Here is a 13,601-nt window from a genome sequence, read left to right as displayed (position 1 = left end):
AATTTTAATCTGGGCTAAAGAAGAGCAATGTGATCAAGGTAATGTTTTGACACTGAGGTTTTGAAAAGTTGAGTAGAAGTTACATATACCAAGATGAGGAAGAGAATCACAAGCAGAAGGAATAGCGCTAGTGAAGAGATGTGATAGTAGGTGTGTTTAAGCATCTTTGACTCATTCTGTAGAGCTGAGGTGAAAAATACTTGTGGGATAACGCTTGAAATTGAGGCAACAGATGTATGTGGAAACCAATCATGAACTTATTCTGAAAGTTATAAGAGGAGAGGAGCCACTGAAGAATTTTATAAGAAATAGCTGAGTTGGGATTGTTTTTAGAAAGATCACTCAAGTGGCAATGTGGCAGATTATTTGGGGAAGACAGGGTTGGAGCAGATAATAATAGGTCAAGTTGGGATAATAAGAGCTTAAAGTAAGGTGGACGTAGGGTGACTGAGAAGGAGAGACAAATTCTACAGATTAAAGAAACAGATCTTTTAGGGCTGGATGTTTGATTGGATGTGGGAAGAGAGAGAGAGAAGTTGAGAATGATGTCTGGATTTCTGACATAATAACTAAGTAGATGATGAGGCCCTTCACCAAGACAGAAAATACTGAGTGAGGACCAAGTGTGTGGGGAAAAGATGATGAGCCTGATGTACCCGTGGATATCCAAGTTGATACATGAATCTAGAGCTTAGGAGAGAGTTCTAGATGGGGAATATAGATCTGGGGGTCGTCCCATGGTTAAAGCTAATGTATGTCCTTAGGGACTGAATGAGAAGGGCAGATTCCCAAGGACAGAGTTCAGGCACCATCATTTCCGGGGCAAGCATTGGAAGAGGTGCACATGATGGAGACTACACAAAACAATCTTCTGTGTAATAGAAAACTGGGAAAAAACAAGATATGGGTGAGTGAGTGTTTAAGAAGGAAGTTCGCAGTGCCAAATACTTCAGAGAAGTCAAGAGGGAAAAGAATTGAAATATGCCTGCTTCATTTGGACCAAACAGAGATCATTGGTGACCTCAGCTTAAGCAGTCTCAGTGACATGGTTGGAGTGAACACTGCTTGGTGCAGGATGTATTAGTTTCCTATGACTGCTTACTGTCTCTGAGCCTTGGTCTCCTCAGTCTGTATAAAGGAGATGTTACTCTCCTTATAGGCCCTATTTTAAATTTGTTCTTTCATTAATCAACTATACTCCAATATAAAATAAAAAGTTAAAAAAAAAGAAATGGTATGGATATTGACTCTTTATCTTATGAGGTGTGGAAGGCTCAAGAACCTGTTACATTGATAATTACAGAATTGCCTGCAAAAATAAAAAGTATTCTCAAATAAGAAGGATAATCTGAAAGGATGAAAAGTTACCCGTAGAGTACAGTTCATCATCCTCATTACCAAACTGTTGATGGTCTAATATTGCCCAGTTTTGCTGAACATGTAAACCCACCTCATCATTGAGACACTGTCTTGCGGCCTTTCCTTTAAGGCTCTCAATGCAGCAGGAAGGGTCTGAGGACAAGAGAGGCAGACATGAACTAAAGGTACCACTGGAAAGAAAGTAATTTTGAATCATGCTGAAAACTCACGTGTAGCCTGTAAACCATTAAACAAAGTTATGATAAATATAGACACAAAAATCCTCAACAAAATACTAGCAAACTAGAATCCAACAACACATTAAAAGGATCATACACCATGATCAAGTGGAATTTATCCCAGGGATGCAAGGATTCTTCAATATACACAAATCAATCAATGTGATACACCATATTAACAAACTGAAGAATAAAAACCAAACGATCATCTCAGTAGATGCAGAAAAAGCTTTTGACAAAATTCAACAGCCATTTATGATAAAAACTCTCCAGAAAGTGGGCATAGAGGGAACCTACCTCGACATAATAAAGGCCATATACAACAAACCCACAGCAAAACATCATTCTTAATGGTGAAAAACTGAAACCATTTCCTCTAAGATCAGGGACAAGACAAGGAGGTCCACTCTAGCCACTCTCATTCAACATAGTTTTGGAAGTCCTAGCCACAGCAATCACAGAAGAAAAAGAAATAAAAGGAATACAAATTGGAAAAGAAGAAGTAAAACAGTCACTGTTTGCAGATGACATGATACTATACATAGAAAATCCTAAAGTTGCCACCAGAAAACTACTAGAGCTAATCAATGAATTTGGTAATGTTGCAGGATACAAAATTAATGCACAGAAGTCTCTTGCATTCCTATACACTAATGATGAAAAATATGAAAGAGAAAGTAAGGAAATAATCCCATTCACCATTGCAACAAAAAGAATAAAATACCTGGGAATAAACCTATCTAAGGAGGCAAAAGACCTGTACTCAGAAAACTATAAGACACTAATGAAAGAAATCAAAGATGACACAAACAGATGGAAAGATATACCATGTTCTTGGATTGGAAGAATCAATATTGTGAAAATGACTCTACTACCCAAAGCAATCTACAGGTTCAATGCAATCCCTATCAAATTACCAATGGCATTTTTCACAGAACTAGAACAAAAAATCTTAAAATTTGTATGGAGACAGAAAAGACCCTGAACAGCCAAAGCAGTCTTGAGGAAAAAAAAAAAAAAATGGAGCTGGAAGAATCAGGCTCCCTGACTTCAGACTATACTACAAAGCTACAGTAATCAAGACAGTATGGTACTGGCACAAAAACAGAAATATAGATCAATGGAACAGGGTAGAAAGCCCAGAGATAAACCCCCCCACATATGGTCAACTAATCTATGACAAAGGAGGCAAGAATATACAATGCAGAAAAGACAGTCTCTTCAATAAGTGGTGATGAGTAAACTGGACAGCTACATGTAAAAGAGTGAAATTAGAACGCTCCCTAACACCATACACAAAAATAAACTCAAAATGGATTAAAGGCCTAAATGTAGGACTGGACACTGTAAAACTTAGAAGAAAACATAGGAAGAACACTCTTTGACATAAATCACAGCAAGATCTTTTTTGGTCCACCTCCTAGAGTAATGGAAATAAAAACAAAAATAAACAAATGGGACCTAATGAAACTTAAAATCTTTTGCACAGCAAAGGAAACCATAAACAAGATGAAAAGACAACCCTCAGACTGGGAGAAAATATTTGCAAACAAAGCAACTGACAAAGGATTAATCTCCAAAATAATACAAAGAGCTTATGCAGCTCATATCAGAAAAACAAACAACCCCATCAAAAAATGGGCAGAAGACCTAAATAGACATTTCTCCAAAGAAGACATACAGATGGCCAAGAGGCACATGAAAAGATGCTCAACATCACTAATTATTAGAGAAATGCAAATCAAAACTACAGTGAGGTATCACCTCACCCCAGTCAGAAAGGCCATCATCAAATAATCTACAAACAATAAATGCTGGAGCGGGTGTGGAGAAAAGGGAACTCTCTTGCACTGTTGGTGGGAATATAAATTGATACAGCCACTATGGAGAACAGTATGGAGGTTCCTTAAAAAACTAAAAGTAGAATTACCATATGACCCAGCAATCCCATTACTGGGCAAATACCCAGAGAAAACCATAATTCAAAAAGGCACATGCACCCCAATGTTCATTGCAGCACTATTTACAATAACCAGATCATGGAAGCAACCTAAAGGCCCACTGACAGACGAATGGATAAATAAGATGTGGTACATATATACAATGGAATATTATGCAGCCATAAACAGGAACAAAATTGGGTCATTTGTAGAGATGTGGATGGACCTAGAGACTGTCATACAGAGTGAAGTAAGTCAGAAAGAGAAAAACAAATATCGTATATTAAGGCATATATGTGGAATCTAGAAAAATGGTACAGATGAACCTGTTTGCAAGGCAGAAATAGAGACACAGACGTAGAGAACAAATATATGGACACCAAGGGGGGAAATGGGGGTGGGATGAATTGGGAGACTGGGATTGACATATATACACTAATATGTATAAAATAAATAACTAATGAGAACGTACTGTATAGCACAGGGAACTCTACTTCACTTCGCTGTATAGTAGAAACTAACCCAACATTGTAAAGCAACTATACCCCAATTGAAAAAAAAAATGTATTGAGCAAAAAAAAAAAAAAAAAAAAAGAAAGAGTTGATTTTGCTGTTAAGGACAAATGTTAAATAGATGGCTTTATAGTGATTTTTTTAATTTATAAGGCAGCATGAAAATAAGTACAACTAGTTTGTGTGATACATTTAAAAAACATTAAAGTTCAAAAACACTCAAAAAAAATAAATTCGTTCTTTCGTGAACAACATTTCAGGAGCCCAACAGAACAGCTGTCACACAGGAGCCCTGTAGGCTACACTGGTTCCCTTTCCCTGGTTTCTCCTCGTGGGCACTGACCAGAGCTCCCTCTTATTTGTCTAAAGTGCATAGTTTGCTCCAGTAGTTTCCAAGGTTTGAAGGCGATTGCAGGATAAAGTTGGTTTTCAATGCTGAATTAGTTCCTTTAAAATGTGTGCTTCCTATCATGTTTCTGTGAGTCTAATGAGTAAGTGGATTCTTTGGGCAGTCATAGGTGATACCTTGCTGAAAACTGAGTGATCTTCTGGCAAAGGCTATTCAGGTCAAAAGAATTGCATGCCCTTCTTCAAAAGTGACTCAGACGCTTCTAAGTTGAATTCAGTATCTTTCCTTTCACGGACAATGTTCACATAAATTCCCTTTCCCATACAATGTGGCCGTGGCTGTCCACAGCCATTAGGATGGGAGAAAGTAAACTGTGTGATTCTCTCTGATTGCCTTAGGATCAGTGAACTGAGCCCTGATGTTCACTTGACAGAGACTACAAATAATTTTTGCAAGTGTGTTTACAGTTTGCTCATTTACATGACCCTGTCACCGTGCTCCTGGGAAGAACCTCCCATTAGTCTGAGCACAGCAGACAGCATGAGACAACTATACTCACTGAATGAAATTTGCTTCTGCTTTGGAGGTCTGATTTTTATCAGAAACAGGACCTGGTTGGAACCAGATCTGCAGAACAAGTCTGATTTATCATTCACGTTTATTGAATTCCTTGACGACTGTGTAAATGAAGAAATCACTTTGTATTTCTAGTAAAAAGAATAGCATCTAACGCTTACTGGGTGCTTAGAAGATGTCAGGCATTGTCTAAGCACTTTACTGTGTTAGCTCATCATACACTATGAAGCTGGGATAGTCATTATCCCCACTCTGTCTGTAAGGAAACTGGAATTTGAAGAGGCTAAGTCATTTGCCCAGACGGCACAGCTAGAAAATGGTAGAGCTGGAATTTGAACCCAGGAAACCGAATTCCAAAATCTGTTTTCTTAACCATGGCGCTATACTGATGATATTTGTACGTTTTGTATTGCTACAAATATAGCCAAATTTTCTAGCTGGAAGTAAGATGTGATTCTAGTAGAGAGCAGTCAGAACGATAGGTGAGTGATGCTTAGACAGTTTAGTATAGAGGCTGAAACTCAAATATCTACCCTCCACTCTGGAAGAAAACTGCTCAAGTCTAGTCATAGTGAGTGATGAGGGCTGTCATGAGCTGGAGAATACATATCTGCTCATTAATATGCTCAAGGGGGCAACCGTGTATAAACATGTCAGAGTTTTCATTTGTCAACAGGAGCCAGAAATCTGGATTTTAATGTGAAATGGCCAGTTTCAAACAACCCTTTGATGTTAATGACCCTGCTCTATCCATTAATAGTTAAATAGTGCTCCAGTATAATACAGGCTAGGTTTTTCCTTCAGTAACCAACAACCCCTAAAGCTCTGTGGCTTAAAACAATTAAAGGTGACTTTTAGCTCATGCTCCTTGGCCAACGTGGGTCAGCAGGAGTCTTTGCCCTTGAACGTCTCAGAGACCCAGACTGAGGGAGGCTTTATTGGAACACGTTTTGCATAATAACTACAGCAATGAGAAGGGGAATGTGTGACTCACACACTGACCCTTGAAGCTTCTTACAGAAGTGACACAGACACTTAGACTCATATTTCTTTGGCCAAAGACAGTCAATGACCACACTTAATTTCTAAGGGGGTGGGGAAGTGCAGTCCTCCATGGGCTGGAGAAGCTAAATATTTCTGAATATTCCTAATGACTACCATAGCTCCATAGCCTCTGATTTTTCAGGCAGGAATGTTTGAATTTTTTGTAAGGTAGAATCAAATTTTCAGAGCTCTCAAGCAGAAGTTGACTCAAAAAATTCTTTGCTTCTTGAAGGATTATATTTGACTGAGCTGAAAAATTCATGTTTTGCTTCATATGGAGTAATGACCCTTATTTAAACACTGACTTCTATGAGCTGATTAAGAAATCATATGCCAGAACTATGAAATAATCCTTAGCTGAAGTGATGATTTATATATGTGTATTTATTCCCCAAAGCACTGCTCATATATCTTAAATTTTTGTTTATATTATCCCCTATCTTGTATAACTTGTCTCATTAACTACACTGTAGAATATGAATCTTATATTACTAATTTATACTCTGTAGTGCCTGGCTCTATAGAAATTGGTTGTATATGGATGTTAATAAATTTTATTGCTATGTTTATCGATTAATGGTTTTAAATCGTTACCACTAGAGATCTTGACTTCAGGAAAAGTCACAGAAGTTGAAAATAGTTGAGGCAATTCTTAGAAAGTTGCTCAGTGTTCATTATGATGTGAAGTGAGAGCCAAAATTCAGTAGTCCCTCAATTTCAAGGGCAGTTCTGGCTTATACCCTATGAATCACAAGGCAACCAGACCTTCTTTTCAGATATTATTTTTCTGTGATGTTTTCACATGCTTATTTTTGGCTGTAATATTTGGATGAACTGTAGCTTTAAAAATTATGAAATAAATGTCAGTGCTCAGGGGGGTATTCGATTGCCCAGGGTTTTGCAAGGCTCTAAACACTCTTCAAAACAAGCCCATCCTAGCTCCTAAACCCACACCCTTCCTGGATGACCAGATAAAGGGTGATTCTCATTCTCATGAAATGCAAAGTGCTCAGGGACACAGATGTGTGAGGACAGAGCTTGGCCTAGGAACAGTGTTTCTATAATTTGATGGTAGAATTACTACCCTTTGAGAAAGTTGCATGAACACAAGTTACTCACTGATTGAATCTCAACCACGCAAGTGTGTTTCCAAACTCAATCACTCTTAAGTTATTCCACATGTACTTGTAAATATTAACATAATGGCCTATGTAACTGGGTTCATTGTTGTCCATCTGCTGATACTAAAGGTGAGGAAGGTATAGCATAGTGTTAGGATTCTGCTGTCAGATGAACTGGGTTTTAAAACAGGTTTTAAAACAATACACTAGTTGTGTAATGTAGGAAAGTCATATAACCTCCGTGACACTCAGATGCCTTATTTGTAAAATAGAGATAGAAGGTATCAAAAGGTTGCTATGAAGATTAAATGAAGTAATGTGTATAACATACTTGGCATAATGCCAGGTACGTGGTAAGCATTCAATAAAAATCAACTATTATTATTAATATTTTACTATTATCTTTATAAAAATCATATAATCAGGATTGAAGGGTCTCAAAGGATTCAGCTGCTCATCAAATAATTTAATCCCCTCTCCAATTTTCCTGCCAAAAAGTCTCCTACCTAGCCCATGGTTGAATATTTATTGTTGGATAACCCTGACTTTAAAAACTTTCTCATATTGAACTAAATTATGCCTAAACCTGTAGCTTTCACCGTTTGAAAATACACAGAACAAATGTAAACCCTTTCTTCATGACAGCCCTTTGTGAATTTGAAAATATCTCTAATCATAGGCTTTTCCTTAAACTTCCTTGGAACTTTTCCTACCTCTCCCTGAAACTTTCATTTGATCTTTTTCCTTCCCTTCAGCACCAACATTTTGGAAAGAATAGTCTATAGATGTGGTTCCAGCTTCGTCCTGTTTTATATTCTCTTCAACACCTTGGATACAAAATCTGATCCAGCAGTTCTCCAAACCGAAGCATAGGGGCTCAACCCAGCAGTCAAAACAAAATGAAAAACAGAGAGAGGTTAAAGGGGCTCTCTTTTGTTGAGCCCTTTGAGTAGTCTAATCACTGTACTAAGAGTTTCACATACATTTTCTCATTTCATTCTTAGTAGACCCTACGTGGAGTATGTATTATTGTCCCTATTTTACTCTTGAGGAAAATGAGTCTCCTAGAGTTTGAATTGTTCAACACCCTGCAGCTTGAAAGGGGTGGTAGGACAGGGCAGGTTTTGTAAGTGGGCTGTTTGCCTCTAAGGTCTCTGCACTTACACACCAGGCATATAAGTACAAATAAAGTTGAATGTGTATGCAGAGGTAGAGATAAGCCAGCTCATCAGTTAATATTATTGGGCGCACATCATGTAAAAGACATATTTGTAAAATAAAAAAAAAAGAAATATAAGACATAGCCCTTTTTCTCATACAAGGAAGCTCACAGTCTAGCAAATACACACACACAACTCACAAAAGCAGTAATTCACAAAAGACCGAAGGATATCAGTATAAGCATATTCTATGAGATAGCTCTCTCATTAATTCCTTTCTTATATTTTAAAAATTGTTTATAAAAGTTTTTATAAAGATTGTATATATACAAACACACACATATATATAATGACATACAGGTAGAGATAGGTATACGTATAGATAATGATAAACAGAAGGAAATGCAAAGATACAAATACAGAATATAGAGAGAGGTGGATATATCATCAGTATTATTATACAGGTATAGATTGAGATTAAAAACAAAAAAAAATTAAAATAAAACTATGGACCAGAAGGATATACATCAACTTCAGAATAGTGGTCATTTGGGGGAAGAAATGAGAGAATAGGACTAGGGTAGGGATAGAGAGGGAAGGGGTGGGGAAAGAGGAGAGAGGAAATATCTGTAATGTTCCATTCATTTTATGTACATAAAATATCTGAATAAAATTATAAATAAAACACTAAGAGTGGGAGTGTCAAGGGGCAGTCTCAAGTCTTTTTTAATTCTTTGGGCTTTGGAGAAGAATCATATAAACGACAGGGTACTGTCAAGCTTTATATATTATTATATCTTTTAAAAACTATATTCTCATAAAGGAGAGCCAACTCGTACATTTAAGAAGGATAACACCATAAATAAGGTTTCTGACATACAGAAGGTCTCACATCCCCGTATCTCTACCCGCTCCTGACCGCCGTGCTTCTGTCTGCAGGCAGTGGGCTGCGACCGGCAACTGGGGAGCAACGCCAAGGAAGACAACTGTGGCGTCTGTGCTGGTGACGGCGCCACCTGCAGGCTGGTGCGGGGACAATCAAAGTCACAGGTTTCTCCTGAAAAAAGTAGGTTTTAAACCCGATACAGTGTTACCATAAAACATGTGCTTTAGACCGTCTGATACTAGAATAACATTTTCCTAATGCTAAGCTTTTTCGTTGGAAAGAACTTTTGACCCGTGTTCTAAAAGACAAATTTCTTCCAAAAAAGTGTAGTATATCAAATTTTTATTCCCATTACCTCTTTTTTTTTTTTTTAAAGATTGTTTTTTTCTATGGACCATTTTTAAAGTCTTCATTGACTTTGTTACAGTATTGCTTCTGTTTTATGTTTTGGTCTTTTGGGCAGGAGGCATGTGAGATCTTAGCTCCCTCACCAGGGATTGAACCCACACCTCCTGCATTGGAAGGCAAAGTCTTAGCCACTGGACCGCCAGGGAAGTCCCTATTCCAATTACCTCTTCTAAGACTACCTGTTTCTTTGAACATATGCCAATACAGAGTATAACTTTTTTTTTAATTTGCTGATTTTTTAAGGTAAACTATGAGTCATTATTTTTTTTGCCCCCCTCCGATTGCTAACAAGGTAGAAAATATCATCATGCATTTTTTGCCCATTTATACTTCTTCATGTTTCAATTAGCTGCTGAAGTCATTTACTCTTTTTCCTATTTGGATGGTGATCTTTTCCTCACTTGTATCATGAATATATACTATTTGTCTGTTGTACCTATTTCTAATGTTCTCTGTTTGTCATTTGACTTTAAATATTGTTTGTGTTTGTAGAATCAGTAGTTTCTAAGTTCTACATATTCAGACTTTTCCATCTTTTAAGTTCAATAATATCTGCTTAAAATTTTTTTTTCAAAATTTGGGGGTCAGTCAACTTTTTCTGTAAAGGGCCAGAGAGTAAATATTTTAGGGCTTTTCAGCCCATATGGTTTCTGTCTCAACTACTCAACACTGTGCTGTTACCAGGCAAAAGCAGCCACAGACAACCCGTGAACCAATGGGCACAGCTGTGTTCCAATAAAACTTTATTTACAAAACCTAGCCTGCAGGCTGAATTTGACCCTCAGGCTGTAGTTTGCTGACCCTTGTCTTAAAGGGAAAAAATTATACATGTGCACATTCTGCCAGTGCTTTTTTTATGTGTTCCTACTTTATATTATTTTTTATAAATTTATAAATTTATTTATTTATTTATTTTTGGCTGTGTTGGGTCTTTGTTGCTGCGCGCGGGCTTTCTCTAGTTGTGGCGAGCGGGGGCTACTCTTCGTTATGGTGCGCGGGCTTCTCATTGTGGTGGCTTCTCTTGTTGAGGAGCACGGACTCTAGGTGTGTGGGCTCCAGTAGTTGTGGCTCGCGGGCTCTAGAGCGCAGGCTCAGTAGTTGTGGCACACGGGCTTAGTTGCTCCGCTGCACGTGGGTTCTTCCTGGACCAGGGATCGGACCCGTGTTCCCGGCATTGGTAGGTGGATTCTTAACCACTGCACCACCAGGGAAGTCCCTGTGTGTTCCTACTTTAAACTCTTTTATTTCTTCGTGTTTATTTGGATGTAACTTATGAAATAGGGATTTTACTTATTCTTCCAAAATGGGGAGAACCTTACAGGAGGGGTGGAAGGTGAGGAGGATTTTCCAGGCAGCGGAAACACAAAGTTCATGGGGTGACCCTAGAGGGAAGCCTGGACTTTGTTGAGGAACTACTAGGATTGCACATTGGTTAGGGTGGGGGATAAGACAGAAGGCAACCATAAAGGCCTTCATCATTGTGCTTCACATTTCAGGTTAAATGGAGTCATTGAAGCCATTTAGGCAGTGGAGTGGCATGGTTAGATTTGTGTTTTAATGAAATAATTCTGGCTGCATGTGGAGGTGAGCGGGAAGCAAGGAGTCTAAGCAGGATGCTATTTTTAAGTACTCCAGGGTGTTTGAAATAATGAGGCCTTGGTCGGGAGTAGTGTGGTGGGAGAGGCAGAGGAAGGAACAGATGGGAGAGAGATTTAGGAGAGTCAGTGGAGTTTGATAATTCTTTGAATGAAGACTGTAAGAGAGGAAAGAAAGGTAGGATGTTGCAGATTTTCCAGCTTGAACAGCTGGGTGGATTTATTTGCTGTTCATCAGGGTAAGGAATGCATGGAGAGGAGATGCATATCAAAGATAAACGTTCACCTCCTTGGGTTTTTCTTCTTTCCTGAAATTTGGCCCCTTAAGTATTCAATGCCTTGGTACCTATCTGATACCTTCAAACAGATGTTGATTGTCTTTGGAGTGGTAGAGTTGATCTGAAACATGATAGCCCATTTTGCTAGTGGCAAAATCCCCATCTTGGTGGTCTTTAGCTATAAATTAGCTGAGTCCCTCCAAAGAGAGTATATAGAATATATCAGGAAGTCATGACAATTTAGCCAGGGAAAAAGTTTAAGGGAATTCAAGTGAAAAGATAATGAAAAGAGTAGGTAAACTCAGAACTTAGCCAAAGCAGTATGGAAGCTGAAGGAATAAGTAATTCCAAAAAGGAGGTAATAGTCGGCCATGTTAAATGCTGTTTTGAGGTAAGCTGGAATTAAGGTCCAAAAATTTCTCTTTGGCAATTTGAAGCCAAATTTGTGACCTTAGCAAGAGTGGTTTCAATGAACTTCTGGCTGAAACCAAAGCCTGAATGCAGTGGGTTTAGGAGTGAACGGAAGGTGAGAGAATGTATCAAGGGAAGGATTTTCCCAGGAATAAAGGAGGGGTACACACCCACACCATGTCAAGAACTGGATAACTACAGGCACCCTTGAGAAATTAACTGTGTTGCAATACAGTGTTTTGTCTTTTTTTTTTTTTAACTGTGTTCATTAGGAGGCAGAGTCAGCTGCTTAAGAGTGAGGGCTCTAAAACAGATTCACAAATGGGGATAATAATTATGCTCAGCTCTTAGGGTCATTGTGAGGATCAAATTGGACTATATATGAAAAAGTGTCTGACACATAGTTAACACTGGCTGAAGGATAAAGAAAATGAGGCAGATGACCCTACCCTCCAGCCATCCTTTTCTTCATTGGAAGCTATGATCTCTACATCACTTCCTTCCTCTTTAGGATAAAACACTGGCAAAGGGATTAACAGTAGAAAAAACAAAATTTTAAGTACAACAAAATATCTGTGCAAGCTTTGGGAATAGTTGTAGCAGGAGGGTGCTTAGTGACTTGAGAAACAGGTTTAATATTCTTTCATTGCAAGAAATGCTATCATATAAATTGTCTGTTGCAGACAATAAGCACGAGTGGGTGTTTTGTGAGCTAATACTATGGTGCCAAGGAATTATAAAAAGATTTCAGGCTCCCTAAAATATAAATAAAAAATATAAAAAATAAATAAAACAAATAAAACAAATTCACAGATGTAGAAAACAAACCTGTGGTTACCAAGGGGGGGGTACAAATTAGGAGTTTGGGGTTAACAGATACAAACTACTATATATAAAATAGATAAGCAACAAGGATATGCTGTATAGCACAGGGAATTATACCCAATATCTTGTAATAACCTGTAATGGAATATAACCTGCAAAAATACTGAATCAAGATGCTGTATACCTGAAACTAACACAGTATTGTAAATCAACTATATTTCAATAAAAAAAGAAAAGAGTGAGGGCTATCAGGGACTCGAGAGTGCTCCCATCAAGGAAAGGAGGATAACTTATCAAAGACAGTGAGGAGGGGAATTCCCAGCGAGACTCCTTGCTCTCACTGCTGGGGTCCGGGTTCAATCCCTGGCCGGTGAACTAAGATCCCACACGCCACGCAGCGCAGCCAAAAAAAAAAAAAAAAAAGACAGTAATGAAGTAGAGGAGTAGCTGCAAGGGGGCCTAGGTGAGATTGGAAACCATGAGATCCATGGGCTTCCTGAAGGAGCTGGCTTTGAGTAGTGGGGTACCAGTGAGAGATGGATTCTATGGCAATTCACAGAAGACCCAACTTATAGATACAGGAGTTTACATATCTCTTCTAACAAGAAGTCTGGAGCTGGCAGTCAAGTTTGGGGAGGCTGGTTTACTATGTTTATGAGGAACCAGGCTCCTATCTCTCCTTCATCAGCTTAGAGCATGGCTTTCATCTGGGGTTGCTAAGTCACTATTAAATACTCAGACAACACATCCGCACAGCAGATGATAAAGAAGAAAGTGGTGCAAAAGGCATTCTTTTAATACTGTGCCCTTTAGTCAGGAAGGGAAGTCTTCCCCAGGGAGTTTTGCCTTGCTGACCAGAACTGTGGCATATGACACACTGGCTTCTAAGGAGCTGGG

The 13,601-nt window shown here is 38.5% G+C and overlaps 1 protein-coding gene across 6 annotated transcripts in view; it reads left to right on the top strand.

The window, feature by feature from the left end:
• ADAMTSL3 (ADAMTS like 3) overlaps positions 1-13,601 on the top strand; it is a 366,780-nt gene that overhangs the window by 151,090 nt on the left and 202,089 nt on the right. For all 6 annotated transcript variants that reach the window (XM_059912342.1, XM_059912338.1, XM_059912341.1 and 3 more), the window contains exon 7: positions 9,241-9,367. In XM_059912342.1, the coding sequence (XP_059768325.1) occupies positions 9,241-9,367 (127 nt within the window). The remainder of the gene's footprint in view (positions 1-9,240; positions 9,368-13,601) is intronic.

Source organism: Balaenoptera ricei, chromosome 2 (genome assembly GCF_028023285.1).
Source record: "Balaenoptera ricei isolate mBalRic1 chromosome 2, mBalRic1.hap2, whole genome shotgun sequence".
Classification (NCBI taxonomy): domain Eukaryota; kingdom Metazoa; phylum Chordata; class Mammalia; order Artiodactyla; family Balaenopteridae; genus Balaenoptera; species Balaenoptera ricei.
This window is presented reverse-complemented; position numbering and strand designations above follow the sequence as displayed.